This window comes from Branchiostoma lanceolatum, chromosome 4 (genome assembly GCF_035083965.1).
Source record: "Branchiostoma lanceolatum isolate klBraLanc5 chromosome 4, klBraLanc5.hap2, whole genome shotgun sequence".
NCBI lineage: Eukaryota > Metazoa > Chordata > Leptocardii > Amphioxiformes > Branchiostomatidae > Branchiostoma > Branchiostoma lanceolatum.
This window is the reverse complement of record NC_089725.1, coordinates 24,143,518-24,164,754: the sequence shown is the minus strand read 5'-3', so window position 1 is coordinate 24,164,754 and position 21,237 is coordinate 24,143,518. Positions and strand designations below refer to the sequence as shown.

The 21,237-nt window shown below is 41.7% G+C and overlaps 2 protein-coding genes across 3 annotated transcripts; both read right to left on the bottom strand.

Moving 5' to 3' along the window:
- Window positions 1-94: 94 nt before the first annotated feature.
- On the bottom strand, window positions 95-16,377 carry LOC136433527 (symplekin-like). Its single transcript, XM_066425833.1, has 34 exons — window positions 16,160-16,377; window positions 14,134-14,256; window positions 13,723-13,796; window positions 13,284-13,410; window positions 13,024-13,130; window positions 12,689-12,752; window positions 12,483-12,530; window positions 11,998-12,101; window positions 11,566-11,663; window positions 11,261-11,319; window positions 11,040-11,135; window positions 10,853-10,899; window positions 10,479-10,527; window positions 9,465-9,608; window positions 9,032-9,190; window positions 8,646-8,786; window positions 8,213-8,330; window positions 7,819-7,905; window positions 7,267-7,447; window positions 6,844-6,925; window positions 6,175-6,288; window positions 5,864-5,932; window positions 5,390-5,468; window positions 5,089-5,173; window positions 4,703-4,772; window positions 4,224-4,332; window positions 3,838-3,938; window positions 3,625-3,715; window positions 3,336-3,440; window positions 2,859-3,046; window positions 1,801-2,103; window positions 1,181-1,541; window positions 825-968; window positions 95-469 (listed from the first exon to the last, which is right to left on the bottom strand). Exons 1-34 carry the CDS (start codon window positions 16,247-16,249, stop codon window positions 105-107), a joined length of 4,182 nt encoding a protein of 1,393 aa, XP_066281930.1. The 5' UTR covers window positions 16,250-16,377; the 3' UTR covers window positions 95-104.
- A 956-nt stretch (window positions 16,378-17,333) lies between these two features.
- On the bottom strand, window positions 17,334-21,235 carry LOC136433534 (synaptojanin-2-binding protein-like). Of its 2 annotated transcripts, none has more exons than XM_066425845.1 (4): window positions 21,122-21,235; window positions 20,435-20,571; window positions 19,566-19,679; window positions 17,334-18,669 (listed from the first exon to the last, which is right to left on the bottom strand). In XM_066425845.1, the coding sequence occupies exons 1-4, from the start codon at window positions 21,177-21,179 to the stop codon at window positions 18,544-18,546; spliced, it is 435 nt and encodes a 144-aa protein (XP_066281942.1). In that variant the 5' UTR covers window positions 21,180-21,235; the 3' UTR covers window positions 17,334-18,543. The 2 variants fall into 2 exon arrangements, with proteins under 2 accessions (XP_066281942.1, XP_066281941.1); XM_066425844.1 differs by having other exon boundaries at window positions 21,116-21,230.
- Between the last annotated feature and the right edge of the window lie 2 nt (window positions 21,236-21,237).

Sequence of the window (21,237 nt, the reverse complement as noted above, 5' to 3'; positions counted from 1 at the left end):
GTCAAACCCTGTTTTTGACGGAGATGTTCGAAATCGAACAGGGGGCGTGGCTTTGGGATCGGTCTATTGTGTAGTAGTAGGAATTTCTTACTAGTAGACTTTTATCAATGTTTTGCCTTAATTCTGGCACTTCTCCTTCGCGATCCTGAGGCCTCCTCTACTTTCTGTTCATCCTGATCAGTCTCCATCTTCTCCTCCTTTGCTGGCTGGTCTACCTCCATCTGCTCTGCATCAGGGGGCTTGGGAGAAGCTGGAGTTTGAACAGGTTCCTGCTTGACCTGAGCTGGCTCCTGTGTCACCTGGACAGGTTCCTGTGTCACCGGGACAGGTTCCTGTTTCACCTGGACAGGCTGTTTTACCTCAGGTTTTGCTGTGTCCGCTGAGGAAGCTGCTGCAGTAGGTTTAGCAGCTGGCTGCACAGCTGGTTTGGATGCAGCTGTTGCAGGTGAAGGTACAGGCTTTGCAGCACCTGTTGAGGAATATTAGATATCATCTGACATTTTTCATCTGCAGCAACAACATGAATTTCTTTTGTTTCCAAATGCACAAGTTATTGCTTTTTAATGTGCCTATATTTTCTAAATGGGTACCAAAAGCTTGGTTGAAACAGTGGTAAGGGACAAAAGTTCTCTAACTGCCGAGATTATACAGTCAAATCTACAATACTACAGCACATACAATACCTTTCCTTGTAGTTCTGATAAACAGGCAAAAGGAAAGTGGCCATTCTGTTATCAGACATATCTTCCTGTTGATGTTTTACTTTGTGGGGAAGAAGTGTTTAAAAAAAAGACCACAAGACAATTTGCTGGACCACCTCTCACCTGCTGGTTTGGGCTGAGTTGCAGGTGCTGCGGGTTTGGGTTTCTGCTGCGGAGCTGCTGCTGCCTGTTTAACCAGCGGGGCCCCGGGAGGCTTGGCGGCAGCCTGGGATCTCCCTCCTGCCACCGCCGGTCTGCTCATGCCAGCTGGGGGAACATGGCAGCAACAGTCATGGGGGGCACAATAAAGGTGCCTGAGGTGCTATAAGGAACTTACAAGCAGTTGATAGCACATTAACTGAAATACAAACATGTACCTTTCTTTGGATTCATATTTACATCATTATAGATCTTAGAAGCATCACTGTAGTTAGGACTATTTCAGTGAACAAAGATCACATTGACACTTTCCAACTCACATTGTCTGGGAGCCGATGAAGGTGTGGAGACAGGTGGTCTGATGGGGGTCCCTGTGGGGGTTCCTGTTCTGACGGGGGTTCCTGTGGGGGTTCCTGCTCTGCTCGACATACTGGTTGGGGGTGTGCGTACTCCCCCGATGACTGTGGAGATGGCCATGCCCTGGAAGGCAGGCGGAGGCGGGGTGGACTTGGCCGCAGGAGGAGGAGGGGTGGACTTGACCTCTGGTGGTTTCTGGACCACTGGTGTTGCAGCTGGCTTTGGAGGTGGCTTCTGGACTTCTGGGGGCTTCTGGGCTGCCTGCTGTTCTGCTGCAGCTTTCTGGGCTGCTTCCTTCACTTTCTGTTCTGCAGCTACCTTTTCCTGAGGGGGAAAACAAACCCAAAAAATTATTCATCATTTTTCAAAATCAGTTTTTTTATCATTGCAAATATCTGATATTTCACATTTGAGATGTGCAAGGCTTGGTCTTGCTAGGCAAATCTACCTCCACCAAAAGCCTAAAACACATGCCTGGAATATGAGGCAACCCCTTACATACCCTTACTCTAATCTCGTTCATAAAAACTTTTGTAATGCACCAAATGCAACGCAGTATAAATCCATCAGACTGTCCTCTGACCTGGTTGACCTTCTCCTGTGCGGCCTTGTCTGCCTGAGCCTGTGCTTTAGCCTGGGCCACCTTCATCTCCTCCGCGGAGGGCTCAGCCTCCACCACCATCATGATGGGCCGCGGGATGTGTGCCCGCTGGTGGGGCGTGAAGTTGTTGATCTGCTCCAGGAGCGGCGCCCGCAGGTCTGGACACTTCTCGAACACGTTCTTCAGCTGCGGGGGTGGCAGCTGCAGCAGCACCTGGAAGGACTGCGGCTTGGTGCGCTGGCAGCACTTGATGAAACCTTCCCAAACCTTTGGCTGCTTCCACACCTTAGGGAGGGAAACAAAGTTTACTGTCAATGGCTTTTAAGTTCACATTTGGGGATTTAATTCCAAGATAGGGAGGAAATGTGTGTGTTTGCAGTGGTTTCAAGTTCACAGTTGAAACAATAGACCTTTCTCACGCGGCGGCCATGATAGAATGAAAACGAGGCCCTTGTGGCAAACATTAGACCGATCCTAACTGTCAATCACAATTACCAGTTTAGCCAATGATTACCTGATAATTAGAGAATCGACCAATGAGGACGTGGCTGCATGACCGTCAAATATTTGCATTTCTATGTTTTTATTTTGCATTTCTACGCTCTGACAGAGGAGGGCGGAGACTATGGGATCGGTCAACGAAGCTCTAAATTGCTGCATATTTTTTGTACATTGTATTAGTTGTAATATTGATACTTGGATATCATATTTTAAAACTTAATGTGATTTAGGAGGAAAACTAAATCTGTACATTATTTTTGCTTCTTTGCCTCATTGGCCTCGTCTTCATTCTATCATGTCCGCCGCGTGAGAAAGGTGTATAGTAGCAGTATATATTGCTTAGACAAGGGGGTGGGCAGGTAGAAGACAGAACAAAACTTTTCGTGGTGGCTTTAAGTTCACTGTGAAGAGGTCACCGGGAAAACTGTGAACATAAAACCACCACAACAATTTCAACATTTATTTTGACAAAGGTTTTGAGGACCAGCACAAACAGTGTGCAAACTACAGACTAAGCTGACAAATGAGAGAAGACTCACCTGCTTGATGATGAGCCTCTGCAGTATGTTCATGACGAAGCCCAGCAGACGGGGGTACATGCTGAGGGACTGGATCACTGTTCTCATCAGCAGGGTGGGCAGCGGGTTCTGTTCCATCAGCTGCTGCATCACAACAGCCAGAACCTCCGACGTGTACACCTGCTTTTCAGCAAAGCACAGGCCAGTTGCTGGGGGGAAGGAGGGGCAAAGACAGATGAGTACTACTGTTAAGTTGGGTCCAGAACATATGAGATACCAGATCAGTTTATTGGGAATATTTCTGGAGTCTACACATGCTGTTAACAAAGCACAGGTTGGTTGCTGAGGAAGACAGTAGGTTAGACTTGCTGTTATCATCGTCATTGCAAATTAAGAAGTTATCTTTATTTTTCAAGCTTCTCCTTGCTACAAGCATACTATAGGGTAAGGATGATGATGATAGTCATATTGCATAGAGCATATTTCAGTTTGTCTTACCCTTGATGATGGATTTCATGTCACACTTTGCTGTGTCGACGTTGTGTAGCGCCACCAGCAACTCCCCAGGGGTCAGGGGGCTCTGGCCAGCATTACCGTCTCCGGCTGGGAAAACACATCAAACCAATCAATTTACTTCAAAATAACTGTAAATAAGAGGTGCAGGTGTAGGATACAACAATAGAAAGTTGTTCTCCACTTCAAATCTCTCATGCAACTTACACATCTTGCTGTAGAACTGTTTCAGTAGAAAAGATCGCATTCATTGATCAACGCAATCAATTCTTACCATGTTGTGTTCCCAGCAGCCTGTTAAAGACTTCTTTCACCACGATGGGATTCAGCTTGATCAGCTTGGGTAGTGCAGCCACTACCTCTTTCTGAAGCAGAAAGGAAAATATGAATCATTGTACTTGGATGTCTGTTATGGACCCAATGAAAGACAAAGACACCAATAAAGGCAATAATTTCACATCTTTTGAAGTGCAAGGCTAAACAATACCTTTTCCAGCCCGTTGAGTACAGGAATGAGGAAACGAACATCAGGAACTCTCTTATGGTACAGGTCTCGTACTCTTCTCACCAACTCAGGAGAGGGTGGAGCTATGGGAGAAAAACAAAAAGGCACAAAAATGAATTATCACAGTTTTAGATACTGCAAATTCGAACACAATACATCAACTGGAAAGAAAGTATCTTATCAAGTTAAATAATATCACTTAAGCATTCTAACCTGAAACCACTGCCATTAACTTACATGTTTAACTTTAAGACATGCAACACAGCTAAAGAAGACATGATCAGTTGAAGTCACACAGTCGTCTGCTTTTTTTAAAAGTGAAAAAAATATCTGTGTTGCATATTGTTGTGAAGACAATAGAACCTTACCCTTATCAGTGAGCACATGTAACATCCTGGTGACCAGAGTCTCCGCCCCACGAGGACAGTTCTCCACCAGCAGTAGTAACTCTGGAGATGCCATACCCATACCTTTCACCTGAGCATGGTCACAAAAACACATTTATTAACATTACTGTATGTAATATCATTGGCAATGTCACTTCTAAATGTTCAAAAAACATGTTGTGCTTTGTGCCTATTTTGTACTAACAAAGGCTACCAGGTATGGCATGTAAAATTCCAAAAGACTCAAACAGAGTTTTCTCTCAGGTTATATATAGCTGAGTTGTATGGTCTATAGCTGACAGTAAAGGAGCTGTATCTGAAGAAAACCATGGGCTTGTAGAACAAAGATTTTTTTAAAACTTCTGATGGAAGGAGGAATATGTGCAGCTGCATTTCAAATGGAAGTTCTGTGACATACACTGGGATACAGTAACACGTTAACAGATGCCAAACAAACTCACCGGGCTCTCCAAAACTCTCAACACAACACGTTTGATGTTGGCCGAGGCTGCTACATACACAGAAGCAAGTCTGGTAGGGAAGGAAATGTATGAGAATCTTTACAAATGTGCACTCACCACTCTTTTTCTAAACATGTCAGTAACACATCCACATAAGCATGAGTTTTTCAGACTGATAATCTGTTACCATATTGATATAATACAGTACTGATATAAAGGTCTACAAATAGGTTTACCACAGTGCACAATGTTCAAACGAACGGTTCTGATAAGGTCACTGAAACAAAAGCATTAATACAAGCTTTGGTAACCCCCACTGTTGGTGCAGTACAACTGGAAAACAGTTTAACAAACAGATGAATTAAAGCAATCAACTGCCTACTCACTCGTGGATGAGTTTATGGTTGAGGGGCAGCAGGGCCAGGTACAGATGGAGACACAGTTTGATCAGGTCCTCCGTCCACTCAGCCTCTGTTAACAACAGAATAAAATGCATCTCATACAGTAGCAGAAACGGTCAAGCCCCAGAGCAGAAAAAAACTGAAATCTATGACATAAAACTTACCATATATATATAGTATTCTTGGTTTACTTCATATTCATTTGAATAGTTAAGTCAATAGTTTACTACAAGTTATATAGAGGTACTCAGTCTGAATAGATACATGAGGAGATCCACTCTCATACCTGCAGCTGGTTTGCCAATCACCAGTCGTGGGGGCGGAGCCTTGTTCACCAGACACTTCAGACAGGTCAGGGCAAACGACTGCAGGGAAAGAACCAGATGACATCAACATCGGAAAACAAATACATTTAAAGACACAAATAACCCTTTCCTAGGCCCCATTTCCACAGGATGGGGACCGTCGGGCAACTAATGAGTGTTTGAGATCATTGAAAGTTTAGACTTAAGAGATCACTGGATGTTCAGATTGAGAGATCTGTGAAATGTTTAGATGCTCAACTGTCTCCTAATTGTTTCACCTCTAGATCTCTTGAATCGCCCTTCAAGAAGCCTTTGTTCATGATTGAGGAAGAAATATAAATGAATTTCAGAATCGCAATGACAAACATTTTCTTAAGTTATCATGGTGTACATACAAGTGTTTCAATGTACTGGTACAGCAGACGAGGCAAGTATGTTGTATCATAACTACTGACCTCAATGGCCTCCTGTAGCTTTGGTTTTGGGTGAAGCAGCTTCACAAAGCGGATACTGTTGGAGCGTACCTGCATGATAGAGACAGACCCATCCATTCAAGATTTCAATAAACCAATATACATGCCATTCTAGCTTTGAAAGTAGCAGCATAGCATTACCACTGATGGTCAGACATTACAATGGAAAAAACTTCATACACTGTTTGTGAATGAAAAGACTAATAAACACAGTTGCATCTAACCCAATAAATCTATTTTACATACTGGTAATTTCCTTTGACCTACAGGGTGAAAGGTCAAAGGCTACTGACCTCTAGTTTCTCACTCTGAGTGAGGTCGAGTAGGACCTGCAGGAACAGCAGCTGCTGGGAGGGGCGGCTGATGATGAGGTCACGCAGGGTGGACATGCCAATGTACACATGGTTCTGGAGCACACAAATACGGCAGGTACAATGTATTGAAAAAGAAAAAAATTAGTCATTCCACAGAAAGTTCTGAGTGAGTTACGCCAAAAATAGTTACTCAAGCAACTGGATAAAATTTTATCCAGTTGCTTGAGTAACTATTTTTGGCTTATCTTACTACCTGGATGTCTAACCTTCATCAACGTTTCTGAGTGAGTTACTAATCACTCCATCTGGATTACAACACATGGGAGTGATTTACTAACATTGAATTCAATTCCTGAAAAGGAATATAGTTTTTTTTAGAAATTTCATGAAGTATTGCTGTAAATGCCTTTAAGTTTGCGAGGATTTAATTTCCCAGAAGGGAGAAAATGAAGTGTTCGCAGTGGTTTTAAAGTTAAAACAATGGGATAAGCATGCAGAAGAAAGAACAAGCAATTTCATGGTGGTTTTGAGTTTATGGTGAAAAGATCACCACGAAAACCTTGACCATTAAACCACCGCAAAATTTCTGTTTGTACTCCAGGCAGAAAAGTTTTGTCAGCATCATAAATTAAAGTAAAGATAACCCACCTCATCCAGACAGAAGTTGCGGATGATGTCCACAGCTCCATCAGTGATGTAGGGCGCACCTGCCACCACCTGGTGAAACAGCCTGGGGGGATAAAATAGTCAGTCCTCAGTAAAACCACATCAGGTTGACACATTAATGAAGGATAGACAACAGCAACTGGAAAGATTTTGTAACCGGTCAGATGTTTCAGGTAGCATCCACTCCTCAGTCAATGACAAAAGGTTGCGGATGCTAGCTGAAAGATCTGACCATTTATCCAGTTGCTTGTGTGCCTGTTATTTTGAACAATTTGTAATGATCCTATTTGTACTATAATCACACTTTTGTCATTGAAGAAAGACAATACTTTCAGTCTGCTTCCTGATGAATGTGAATATTTAATGGAAAGAATAAAAGAAAAGAAGAAAGGGTAAGCTCCTCACCCGTCCCTCTGGTCGGGCCGGTTGCAGATCCCAGACAGCATTCTGACCAGGCAGAGCTCGTAGCGCTGCAGGGATGCCTGATCCTTAACCTTGCCGATCGTCTCCGCCTGCATCTTGTACAGACAGGAGAAGCCCAGCTCCACACGGCCACGCACGTCCTCCAGGATGAAGTCTTGTACAACTGAGATGAAATGGAGAAGACATTATATTGATACACCTTTACTTGAACACTGAGTGCAATAAAAAGAGATAAAAGTTCTGCAGGTAAGCTCCAAACTGAAACCTTTAGGTTTAGTTCTATTCATTTCTCCACAATAACATAACGGAATGCAATCATCTCACAAGGAATTCCTAGGTAGCCATACCATAAAATGAAACTTGAGAAATTCCAAATCCCTTAAATCTATGAATCATAGTACTTGTCATGAGCAGATGTGATCCTCACGACTGCTTATATTTCACAAATACCTCCTTACACATGTTTGTAGATGTTACATGTCTAATTCCTCAGAAAATGTTAAGAATTCAGAACAACAAACTGAAACTCCTTACTGTCAATAAGGTTGTCCCCAAAGTTCACCACTAGTGAGGAGAGAATCTTCATCCGCTCCTGGGAAACTCCACCTGCAATAGCTGTGCCTGCACAAGGAACAGATCATGGAAGGGGAATCATTCAAACTCTACAACAACAAGTACCACAAAATCCCTACAAATACAGCAACCAGGCACCAAGACTATACACACTTTCTATAAATATCACTGTGTTTCTGCTGTGACTGTAATTTAGTAAGCAGTAGCCAAGATATCACTTGAAATGATATCCTATATGAATTACTCCAACAGATGTTAGATAAAAGGGTTGGATGATGCTACAAAACTCTACCTACCAAACCCCACAGACAAGGTTGCTTTGAGAAAGATTCCAAGGAGACAAAGCAATACTTACGCTCTGCATCCAGTATGCGCTTCAGCGCAGCCTTCACCATGGCCTGGTTTTCATCATCATCCAGTGGCTTCAGCGTGTCTGCTAACCGGAAACCCTTAATGCGACGGCTCTTTTGTTGCTAGAATATAAAACCATACATGTGGTCACGGTTACCTGTGATGTTCTTTCCAGTGTCCAAGACTAGACACTTAAAAAACACTCATTGTTGTTTTAGGGCAAAATCTTTCTAAAAAAAGCCATTTAACTTTATTACATTTCTCTAAATATAAACAATGCTGTCCAATTTCACATTTTTTTAACAGATAGGAGAAGACATACTTGTAGCGGTACTGGCTTCTTTTTGAACAGAATCTTTCAAGAATTTAACATTCTAAACATTTCTCTACATATACAAAATGCTGTCTGTTTCTGTAACAGATATGAGAAGAAATACCTGTAACTGAGGTTGCAGTGGGGCTGGTTTCTTCTTCTCCCGATCGGTCGTCCCTCCCACAACAGTCTGGATGCTCTGCTTCCCTCGATGTTCTGACCCCGCATCTTCAACCTCCTTCTTGGCTTTGTCACTAGCAGCAGCCTTTTGTGAAATCAATGTGACATAAAAAGGTCGGAGGATGCAGCAAAATATGCTAAAGGTCCTTCATAAAGGGACTCAGATGCTCCACAACTTTTAGTCCTAGTGTATTCTGTATCACCCAAGGTAAGGGCCTATTGGAAGCCCATAGGATACAAGTGTGGGATACTGTAAAATACAGAATGGTTCGGAACACCCGTATTGAACATTATCATAGCCCAGGTATGACTTTAAATGTGCTCATGTACCTGTTTCTGCATCTCCTCGACCCCAGGCCCAATCCCTGCAGCTGTCATCTGCGCTGCCATGAGCCGTGCCAGGTGGCCCACCTGCTCCTCTGTACCTGCAGACTGGATGGGTGTGTAGGTGGACTGGAACCCAGCTGGCATGTTGTCAGGCAGGGTAACCTACAGGGGAACATGTTGATGTTAATATGGGTACATTTACAGGCTTATGGAAGACTACCATTGCTTTTAACTTAATACTGCAAAACTTGTACATGTACCTCCAAAAACATATTTAACCATGTATAGAGACACAACTCAATGATTATAGTAAACTTTGGATGTTGGGGGTAGTGGTATAAACAGATCTCTAATCCACGTCCCATTGCTTGACAAGATTTTTTAACAGAGGCAGTTGGAATGGCCGAGATCAACACAATGAAGGATTGATCCTTACCATAGACAGCAGCACTATGTTAGCAACGTTGTCATTGCCCAGTAGAGGGATGAGGTACTTGGCAGTGATGTCATTGGCCGTTTGTGTGGTGACCGGGGCCAGCTTGGGAGGAGGCTTCTCTTCTACTTTATCCTCTTCTTCATCCTGGGAGGGGACATGTCACATGAAGGATTCGCAAGGTAACACTTAATCAAGCAACTGGATAGATTTGGAAACAGGCAGACGTTTCAGAAAGCATCCACTACCTTTTGTCAGTGGCTGACACATGGAGGGATTGTATACTCTTCACAGCTTACTTTACCAACCTACCATCTTTACTGCTTGTAAAACACTGTAGACTGGATACAATAAAGGTTGAATATGGAATTACATAAACTAGACATAAAAGCAGAGCAGTTAATAGACAGGCAAGAGAAGTGCAAGTAGACAACGAGAATGAACAGTACCTTGTCATCCTTACAGCAATGAGGTAGAGAGAGTAGGAAGGGTAGAAACAGAGATTAGAGAACAGGGGAAACAAGACTGAACTAGCCACTATAGAATTTAAGAATCAGCAGCTACGTATCATGTAAGGTACAGAAGTACAAGAAGTTAAACATGCTGAGGGACGAAGGAGAAAATACCTTTTCATCCTTAAGCAGACAGTTTGAAAGAAGAGAAGGGGAAAAGTGACAGTTAACACTGTGAAGTTGTCAAATATCAAACAACATTGCTGTAAAAAATCAGATTGTTATGCCAGAAAGTTTAATGTGTACATTAGTGAGCAATATTCTACCTTGTCATCCTGGTGTTCCCAGTCAACAAGACAGCAAGATGAAAGAAGTACAAGAACAACATTGGATACAAGCAAAGTACTGCAATCTCTCATTCAGTTAAACCAGTAGTCATGGAACATTTTGTCCAAAATACTATATGACAAAGACAAATATCTCAAGTCTACCTAGCTTGCTGTGTTTTGGAAACATTGAGTACAGTAGCATGAGACTATAAACATAATATCGACAAAGACAGTACCTGAACTTTGGGCTTTTTAGATGGCTGTGATGTTTCTCCAGCCTCAGACCTTATAATTAGGAAGGAAATGAGTAGCTGTTAGCACTTGTCTTAACTTTTGAACACACATTGCACAAAGTACCACACTGCATATGTTGATGAAGGTTAGACATCCAGGTAATAAGATACGCCAAAAATAGTTACTCAAGCAACTGGATAAAATTTTAAACAGTCAGACGTTTCAGATAGCATCGGCTATCTGCCGTACCACACTGTATGTTCAACATTTACTTATTGTGGCTTGCGCTACCCTTTATCATTGGGTACAAATTCATGAATGCAAAATTTATGGATGAGTAATAATTTTGCTTAACTGAAAGATCTATAAATCATACCTTTCTCTTTTCTCAGCTCTGGAAGGCTTGGGGATCATTTTCTGGAGCTGCATTGGATGGTACAAAAACTGAGTTAACAACCAAGCACATATAAAACACTTACAACTAATATAATAACAACACAGAAAGGATTTGGATCAAGGTGGTTGGCCAGATTTTTTAGTTGATAAAATATTGAACATCTTACCTCCTGTTGTGTGGCCCCCAGGTCCAGCAGTAGTGTGGTGATCTGGGAGTGGAACTCTGCTGAGGATGGATGCTTCAGCAGGGTCGACAGTTGGAGCTACAGGAAAACAGAACACCAACTTAAGACATTGTGTATGGACTTTGGATACATGGCTCTGAATGATGTTCTACTTCTCAGGCATCCTACATGTTCCACAATACTAACAGAAGTTAAATTCTCACCTTGAGGTTTTTTCTGACACTGCTGACTTGAGATTTTGCCAGGGTTGGAGGCAGGTTCACTGGAAAATTAAAAAAATGTGTGGTTACATCAAGTAGGCCATTAGCCCATAGCATGTTTATATAAAAAAAGGATTGGCATTTCAAAAAAGGTCTTTTTTTTACCCATTGTGATTGAAACCCATGTATAACTATAACTCCATGTAGTTCTTTTTTTAGAGTGGTTCAAATGGCATGTAAAATGTGCAAATTAAGTACAACTTTTAGTTTTTGGCTTTTCCTGAAACAGGCATGTAAAATCTACCTACCATGGAGGGACTCAAAAGCCTGCACTACTCTGGCCATGTACAGGGGGCGCTGCTTTGCGATGGCCGTCAGAGACCCCATGCTTGCCATCAGATTCATACTGCAGGGAAAAAAGGTTCAGATCATGGAAAATATGTCCAAGGAATTTACATTTCCTGTGAACTACTGATCAAAGGTTTCAAAAGAGAGAATTTTTCACAGCAGGAACATTTTCATTTCATTTACCCTAACCTTATACTAGACAACCATAGATTTTATCTGTCTCAATAAGAGGGTTATACAATACACCACCACACATTTCTTATTGACCTTTTGACGCATACTTCTTTCTTTGAATAGCCAAACCTATTATATGGAGAGAAGTCTTGATATGGGAATAGCTCAACAGCCCAGACCACGGGGACAGAACGTGTACAGACTATGCTGAGTCTTACCTGGAGATGTGAGCAGAGGCAGTGAAGTCCAGCATCATGTCCAGGATCTTAGTGCCCTCATCACACAGCTCTTTGTACCTGATCACTGGGTGGCCCTTGGGAACCTACAGGACAGGAAGTACTTGTCAGTCAGAATGTGTTGAAATTACACTAATACCAGGTGTACTTAGAGAGAGATGAACAGTCTTGATCTACAACACACAGGGCACTGACATCAAGGTACACTCCTAAAGCTCTTTAACCTTCTCCCTGCTGCCCAACTCTGTAATTGTTAGAGAATGGGGTACCAAAAGGCTACTTCAAGGTGCTAAAGAATAATTTAAAACCTGTGATACATATGTAGGTTGCTAAAGAAGGAAGTTTCCATTTCACAAAAACAAGCTTACGGCTACATAACTCCATCTTCAGTAAAGGAATTATCAGTTGGTGTAGCCAGATAGCAGAAGTAATAACTTCATTTTGTGTTTTAAAAAAACAAGGCTTACTTGGTCAAGTGAGATGTCATTCTCTGTCTTCTTGGGAATGTCAGAGTCCTGCAGAACACAGCAGAGGTTTTGTGATACAGCCACATGTCAATGAAGGATATTCAGAGTAATGTAAAACATAAACTTTCATACGTAGTATCACACTAATTTTTATTACATTAATTGCTACTATCACAAACACCATGCTAACTCAGGTGATAACTTACAGGTGTTCTGGCACTCAGGACAACAATCATCATCTCCAGAAACTTCACCACGTGGGTACGGACACTGCAGGGGACAAGAGTCATAACAGCCAAATCAATAAACAAATTCCTACAGGTTCATGCTTTAAAACCAACTAAACTGCCTTTGTGAAAAGATTGTAACATTATGCATAAAGATACATTTCTGTAAGAGAGGACATTAGCAGACTATTATTCAACAATACCATCCTGTGCTGCGTGAGCATTCACTTGCTTTGTGCTGCCAATAAATGAAATAAATAAGATACCACTTGATGTTTTACAGGCTATGATCCAGTTTTCAATGTCCTACTCACCCGTCATTTTCAGAGTCCAACATGACCAGGATGCGGTTCTTCATGGTGACAATCATGTCCCAGGTAGACTCCATCTCCTCAGAGATGGTTCTCACTTTACTCAGCCACTGGAAAAAGAGAACAATAACATATCAACTATTGGTGCAGATGTCATCAACTTATTAACAAATCAACAAATCAAGTAAGAATAGCAGTCCAAGTATCATCAAAACAGTCTACATGGCATTTTCCAGATGATGAGTGATTGTAAATGAACTTACCGACAGCCCAACTCTGTATATCTGTGTTGTGGACAGGATGACCTTCTTCACAACATTGACATTCTCATCCTCCAGCAGCATGTTCAGGTTGGCCACTACTTTAGTCAGCAGTTCTGGGTCCTGTTTACTGTAGGGGGAAACAGAGGACATGATTTAGCACAAAATCAGGTACACATAATCTACAACGACTAGTTGACCATAAGGTGTCCAAATATAGAGGAGAGGACAAAAGAGACTTAGCAGCTTCCATAGGGATGGATATACGAGGCTACATGTAAGGCACTGTAAAGAAAACTACTGAAACAATGACTTTTTATGACGCCAAAATACTGTTAATAAAACACACTACAACTAGGTTGTCAACGCTTGAAAAACATACTGGCAAGAACTGAAAGTACACCAAAAAAAGCTTTATTTGTAAGAAGTTTCCTCCACTTACCAGGCTTCCTCTATGAACCCTACCACAAACTTGCGGACATCGGCTGACTTGTCCTGCTGAAAAGCCAGCATTTCCTGCAGGTACAAAACAGTCATCACAGTCATCACATTCTCCATGCCACTGTTCACAACTAATAAGTTATACAAATCATGTGGCAACCTGCAGATGAATGTCATTGTCTCCTATAGATAAACCTTAGTCAGAAACTTAAATTTTGAATTAACAAATGCCAACTTTTTTGCCATTTCATTACATTACATGTTAACACAGTATTTCATTTAGCAGTTGGAGGGGAAAGGAGACGCGCTTAGGTTTGTGATGATACAAAGCAATGAGTTTACAGTGAGAGGTCACAGAGAAAACCACAAAAATTAATGATTAATACCAGTAATCAGATTGAAGAGAACTCACATCTAGGAAGTTATCCAGCAGTGCAGGGTCCTTCTGCACGATCAGCTCCTGCACCTGCTTCAGTGTGTTGATCTTCTGCACATCCTTGGGCATGAGGGAGGCCTGGTTCAGCAGGTCAACCACCTGAAGAAGGTCAGACATATATCTTTACCTTGAATCTTTACCTTGAACCACAGCCAGTCGATACCCTCACGGGTAATAAGGCTGTCCTAGTTGTGGCGGTAGTAGCATCAGTATGTGAATTGGTACTCGTATAGGTCTGGATGCCGTCCCCATTCCTGCCCCAGTCTTGTCTTGAACTCTTTCACTGTCTTGCTGTTGACCGTGGTCTGTGAGAGTTTGTTCCAAGCAGGGGTAACTCGTGTGGGAAAGAAGTGTGCCCTCGGGCCTGTAGCTTTCTGAATTTGATACTTGAACTGGTGTCCCCGTGTGTTTGTTGCCAAGCTTGGCGTAAACATGGCTCTCCCACATAAGTTGCAGTGGTTGTTCACTCTGACTTTGTCAAACCCATGTGTGATCTTGAACAGCTGGATTATATCGGCTCTCTGTCTTCTGTAATGTAGCGTGGGAAGGTCCAGTTCTCTCAGCCTTTCAGAATATGGTAGGTTGGCTAAACTCTTCACCAGTTTTGTTGCTCGCCGTTGCACTCTTTCCACCATGTCTCGGTCTCTCTTGGTTTTGGGGTACCATATTGCCGTAGCATATTCTAAGTGCGGTCAAACCAGGCTTTTATACAGTAGTGAGAAGGATACACTGTCCACATGTGAGAAGGTGTGCTTGATCAGCCCTAGTGTTTTATTTGCTTTATTCGCCTGCACTTGCGCGTGTTTGCTGAAAGTCAGGTTCTTATCAATGGTGACCCCTAGGTCTTTTTCCTCTTCTATGCTCTCCAGCGTGTGCATCGTGCCATCTACTTTATTCATTGTATACTTGTGTCTGGGGTTAGCCTTCCCAAGGTGCATGACCTTGCATTTATCGGGATGGAATTGCATTTGCATCTTTGTCGACCACTCATGTAAGCTGTTCAAGTCCGCCTGCAAGCAGGTTGTGTGTGCGTTCAGTTCACAGTTTTGGGCTGCAGCATATATTTTCGTATCATCTGCAAACAGCGAGACAAAGTTCTGGATCGTTTCCGGAATATCTGATACGAAAATCGTAAAGAGAAGCGGTCCGAGGACCGAACCCTGGGGCACTCCACTTATAACCGGTTTCCATGAGGAGGCACTTCCGTTCACCACGACCTGCTGCCTTCGTTGTGTCAGAAAGTTACGAATCCATTGCAGAAGGTTTCCGCCAATTCCGAAGGATTCCACCCGTCTCAGAAGTCTCTCGTGTGGCACTGTATCAAATGCTTTAGCATAATCTAAAAAGATTACGTCTACTGGCAGGCTATGACTTAGGGCCTCTATCCAAACGTCCATTGCTTCCAGCAGGTTGGTTATAGTGGATTTCCCATGTGTGAACCCGTGCTGCTGCTCGCATGTGAGATCATTGTTCCGTATGTGAGTGATCAATTCGTTTACTATAATCCTCTCCAGCATCTTGCATGGTACAGAGGTTAATGACACAGGCCTGTAATTTGCGGGGTCAGACTTGTCCCCCTTCTTTAACAAAAATGCTCTTTAATAATAATAATAAAGAGAAGGTCGCTTAGGGTCAAGATACGGACGTTTGCAGGCAGACCATCAGAAGGGAAGCAAATAATCAAGCATACAATGGCAATACTACGTAGTTTTCAGAAGAATATCAGCAGAAATCAGCAAAATGTTTTAAAACTTGCACTAGTTTGTTTTCTGTGGAATCAGGATCATGATCAGTAACAGGAGAGGTGGACTTTGTTGTGGCTTTTTTCAGCATCATGATGATACAGACTGTGACGCTACATTACTTTGAAATCTATAATCTTTATAATCTAGATAAAGCCTGGCTGTGATTACTTCGGTAGCAGTATATACAGGCAAAATAATCTATATATATGAAGGCAAAATACAGATCATGAGGCTGCTCTGGACCGGTTGGGCCTTACCTTGTCCGAGGTCGATACAGCCTCCGCGGGGCCTGCTTCGTCCTCCAGAAAGAACTGAGAGGCAATAGAGAGACGACTGTCCGCAGCCATCGTGAATAAATCCTCCTAATTTCAGCGGGTTCTTCAAAATTGTATGGTTTAGTATCGATTCTTCAGAAAAGCACAAAATTGAAACTACACGCCGCCATGTTGGATGTGGCCCACAATGCAGCGAGCGTGCAAGTAAGTGACTGCTCAAAAACGCCGCTCAGCGACGTATAGCATAAACGCAGGCTTGATGATACCTGTCGCTTTCACCAAGCCTGCTTTCACTTTCAAAGTCTTGAAAGGTAGATTATCGATATTGTATTCTTTAGAGGCCACATTTCTCCGCTTTCTCTCTTCTTCAAGCTTGTGATTCAAAAGCAGAAGTGTTTTATAGCAGCAGGAGGATAATTTGTAATTTTCAGAAGCGACTAAAAAAATTTGTAATTTCATTGTTTTCACCAAGGAGGTAAAGATTAAACCCCCTTGTTTTCACAAATTAATCTGACAGATGCAGAAAACCAGCACAAGTCAATAGCAATTCACATGGTTTTATAGCGACATCTCACTCTCATTATTTGTGACTATTTCTACACTGTAACTCATTCATACCCACAACTTATCTTAAAATTGATGTGCCAGCAACACACCGTATAATCCTTGGGCCCAGCTGAAACTAACGTTATCCTTTAATCTGCCCTTTTCATTATCCTTAAAAGAAGAAAAAAAATGTTGTACCTTTCCAGGCATTCTACATGTGGCCCTGATGATGCGTTTTTCAAGACTTAATCAATGCCGTATCCTAGGCAGCTAATCCTGGAACTCAATGGTTTTCAACTAGCCTTAATTGGTCTGGGCAGGTTCCAGGTGATGAATTATAATTTTTTTTCAGTTATTTCACTAAGTACAGCAGGGGTGTTTTACAAAAGGAGGAAAATGCTATTATCAAAGCTGAGAAATGTTCACACTTTCTCCCAATATGTACAGTACTGTATATACATAGTACAATATCATTTTGACTTAATGTCAAAACACTTCTTTTGGACACACATGATTGGGGTAAACGGATCACTTTTACAAGAGCATGATTTGTCAGCAAACATGTCAGATATCAAGCTGACAAATAAGAATAGAAGCTGGGAAAAGGAAAGAAACTCAGGTGCTTTTATTGCATAAGCAAATTACACACAAAGATGTAAAAATATGGCACAGAGTTATTACAGCCCATTTGTCAGGCTTGTGTCAGGGCTATTACATAGTATGTGTACAACTGCACAATGAGTAATGTTGTGATATGACATTATACAGAGTAGTGTTTCATTGAAGTATTCAGCCACTGAGCTATAACAGGATCATCACTCTCAAAAAATGCTAGGCAACTTCTTAAGTAATGAAAATCAATTCCTTTTCTATTGCAGGGCCAATCTATAGATTTCACAGATTTGGTGGCAATCCATGGAGTAATGAAGGGCTTTGTTTTAAGTAACTGGAAGGTCACATTTCTAAGATTAAAAAAAGACCCTGTAACTGAATATTCTGCACATCCAGATTTTGAGTAACATTAAATCAGGTGACACATCATAACAAATTACTTCAAATCACATGACCAACTAACATAACACACATCAAATTCAAGCTTAAAGCAATAGTGGCAATCAATCAGAATTTCACTGTATATAAATACAAACAAGTATTACCGGTACATGAAAGATGATTTAAGCAGTCTTGGTAGGGCAGAAACCAAGCCATGCACCTCATTCAACTAACACAATATTTCTAGATGTCCTGAATTAACTGCAGTGATCCCTACATTAAGCTATGAAAGGAGTTTAGAGTTTGAGTTCATTTAGAAGAGTGGTCAACATTAAGTTGTTGGCTTTTATATCAAGAGCACCACAGCTTCAGCAAAGAGTTATTAAAATTGGCAAGTCCTGTGCAGAAGAAGCAATGCTGACTTGTCTATCAATCTTAGTCTTACACTTTGCCAGTAAAATACACAATACATCCACATTTGCATGAAATCTTGGTCCCACTATACAAATTTGTATCAACAGTCAATTCACATCTATTATCAACACTGGTATGTGTGAAAATAATGAGCTGTGAGGTGGTATATTGTGTGCAAACACAACGGATCTGATTGAAACATGACATAATTCTTTGATGATTTGACCATTAAAATTACAATTTTCATGTGCAATGAACAGAAGAGTCAGCATTCAGTGCTACAAAATACAACACATACTGCAGGTACATAACAATTGCTAATATATCCTGAATAGTTAAGTGCAAACACTTGACTTGTAAAAACCAATAGAATCTTAAATCTAATCAGATATATAAGGTTACTAGCTCCTCAGTCAGTGTCTATACCTATAGAATGTGTACAAGGCTACAACAGTAACAGCAGCTGCTGCTCCCAGCCACCATAACACCTGAGAGTCGCCGGAACCCTTTCCTGTCCTGATGATGCTGCCATCTTGTTCCTGTAGAGGGTACAGTACACATGGACCAGTGGTCAGCAGCTGTTCACTTCATACTGACACTACCATAAATAAGCTTGGAGGAAACATGCTAAGTTTCTTATAAACAAGGATAAAATAGGTCACTTCATGGTCAGGTATTATTTGTCAGCTTTACACCTCTCAGTATGAGAAGGCATTTTCCTTTTCCTATAAGGCCACACCAAGTTAATCTTATGGATGACATCTGCGCGCGCATTGATTTTCGCCTGTTGTCAAAAAAAAAAAAATCACCTCCTCCAAGGCTACACAGAACTCCGGAACTTGCCGACTTAGATTGCCGCAAAAGGCTAGCATTGTGCCGGCTTATCGGAAAACTGGGGGCGTATGTGGATTGGTATGCCATCGATGTTGGCTAGGGGGATTTTGCGTTTGCACAGTTGTACCAGAGGATCGCTTAATATGGAGTTTAATGCCATGTATGTTGAAACTGCTCTTATGGGTGTATTCTCATCACAGTCATATATCATCCACAGTCCTCGGAGCCAAGTACCTTCTAATAGTCTGCTATGATGAACAAGACAACCTACATGTACCTCCTACAAACAAATTGTGTTCTGTGGTTCAATTCGCAATACCAGCTTTGTACTAGTACTAGTAGCCCTGTGGTTTAGCAGCATTTTTTTTTGCTGGATTTTTCTTTTTTTCGCCCGCGCGCATTAGTTTTGGGGTTTCCAGAGGATGTCATCCATAAAATCAAGTTGGTGTGGCCTAATTCTTTTCAATGGTTAACAAAATTGGGGTGGGGTGGCATGTTTGAGGCAACAGAAATACAGATTGCTGTGAGAAGAGAGAAACTCTATCTCACTCAGTAGAGGTACACATGTAACATATTCTATAAGAAAATATGGCTGACTCACCAATATTGCTCTCTCTGCTCCAGGTAGGACTTTTAACCTGACGATGTCTCCGGACTCTAAGAACAAGCGAACTGCCTCCTGGTGGTTCACAGACTCTATGCATGTCCCATTGATCTGTAGGATGATGTTGAACAATTAGTTCTTGAGCTTTGTCTTTTTTGTTTGTTTTTGTTTTGTTTTAAAGACTAGGCTTTGTGTCAAAATATTGTCAAGTAATGATGAGTGAAGCCATTCTAAACAATCTATTTTCACCTACAATGACTAGTCTATCATTCTATTCCCAATTTATGACTATACTAATAGTAAGCATTTGGAATTCCAAGACAAAAATTTACCTTAAGTGCTGTATGTTTCCAGGCATGTTTATGATTGTCTACAGAAGTAACAAGTGTTAAAACTTAAATGATAATTTCACAGTTTTCACAACGCGCAACAGAGCCTGCTAGTTGAAAATATATGAAGTGGTAAAAGAGGACAACAACAAATACAAGGCACAATATCTGTTGATGATGAGCAAGTATAGACATTCTATCACAAGAAAGTAATGCACACCTTAAGGCAGGTCAGGAATGGAGGCTACATAACAACAATTAGAAGGCAAAGAGCTCTGCTGGAAGAGGAAAGGAGAAAGTATGATAACAAAAGCTGCCAAAATAAAGACAGAATACAGGATAGATGAACATAATAGAATGACAAGTCAATGAAGGTTAGACATCCAGGTAATGAAAGATGCAAGAAAACAGTTATTCTAGCAACTGGATGGATTTCGTAAATGGTCAGATCTTTCACGGCAGCATCCAATACCTTTCGTCAGTGACAATATTTTTTGTTTACAACATGAGACATGGAACAGTTTGCTTAGGTCTAACCTCTAATACTTTATCCCCCTCCTGTAGCCTCCCATCGAGTGCAGCTGCCCCGCCTTCTCGTATTTTGGTGATGAAGATTCCGGGGTCGCCCTGGACATGGGGCATGTCTACACCTCCCCTGATGTTGAACCCCAAACCTACAGTCCGAAACACAAGAAAGGGTTAATGATAATGACAATGGGCTTACAGTCAAGACTTTTGTGTAAGATGTCCCAGGATCTAGTACAAAACTACCGTCAAAGTTGATCTTTCAAATTGGCCAACAACATACTATTCATTTTGTCTATTCATCTACTTGACTAACTGTTAGTATGACTAAAGGTTTGATAATATGTAGCTCCTGTTGTCTCGTGAATCCGTCGTGCAATATCGTGCAAAAAAACATAACTTGCACCATTTGACGAAGGTGATTATTTGAGCGACGCAAACAAATTACATAAATGCAACGTAAAAGTTATGCATATTGATATATTTGGCACAAATTGTGTTGTCAATCGTATCAACGACTAAGGCACGACTAAAGTATGCTACCGAAATAACGGAAGGATATTGAATACAGAAAGTGCGATCTCGAGCACATTATCCCTAGGGATCCTAAGTGGCGGCACTAACTGATGATGACATGGCCAGTCATGAGTTCCGCATGCAGGACGGACGGAGGCTAGCGGAGGTCTCACTTACTCTTACCTGCCTCCCCTCGGTTCAGCTCGATCACTTCAACTCCATTGGTGTCTGCCTCGGCCATTTCTATCACTTCTGAGCTGTCAGAACCCTCCAGTCTTACTTAACAAAGCTCAGAAACC

What these genes read in the sequence shown, in the direction of transcription:
- LOC136433527 (XM_066425833.1), bottom strand. Translation starts at nt 16,249, where the DNA reads ATGGCTGCGGACAGTCGTCTCTCTATTGCCTCTCAGTTCTTTCTGGAG. An exon ending in CTAAAAAGCCCAAAGTTCAG is followed by an intron (nt 9,609 to 10,478) that starts GTACTGTCTTTG and finishes GTCCCCTCCCAG; the next exon opens with GATGAAGAAGAGGATAAAGT. An exon ending in AACTCAGCCCAAACCAGCAG is followed by an intron (nt 470 to 824) that starts GTGAGAGGTGGT and finishes ATTCCTCAACAG; the next exon opens with GTGCTGCAAAGCCTGTACCT.
- LOC136433534 (XM_066425844.1), bottom strand. Translation starts at nt 21,179, where the DNA reads ATGGCCGAGGCAGACACCAATGGAGTTGAAGTGATCGAGCTGAACCGA. An exon ending in CCGAGGGGAGGCAGGTAAGA is followed by an intron (nt 20,572 to 21,115) that starts GTAAGTGAGACC and finishes TTCGGACTGTAG; the next exon opens with GTTTGGGGTTCAACATCAGG. An exon ending in GAGCAGAGAGAGCAATATTG is followed by an intron (nt 18,670 to 19,565) that starts GTGAGTCAGCCA and finishes TACCCTCTACAG; the next exon opens with GAACAAGATGGCAGCATCAT.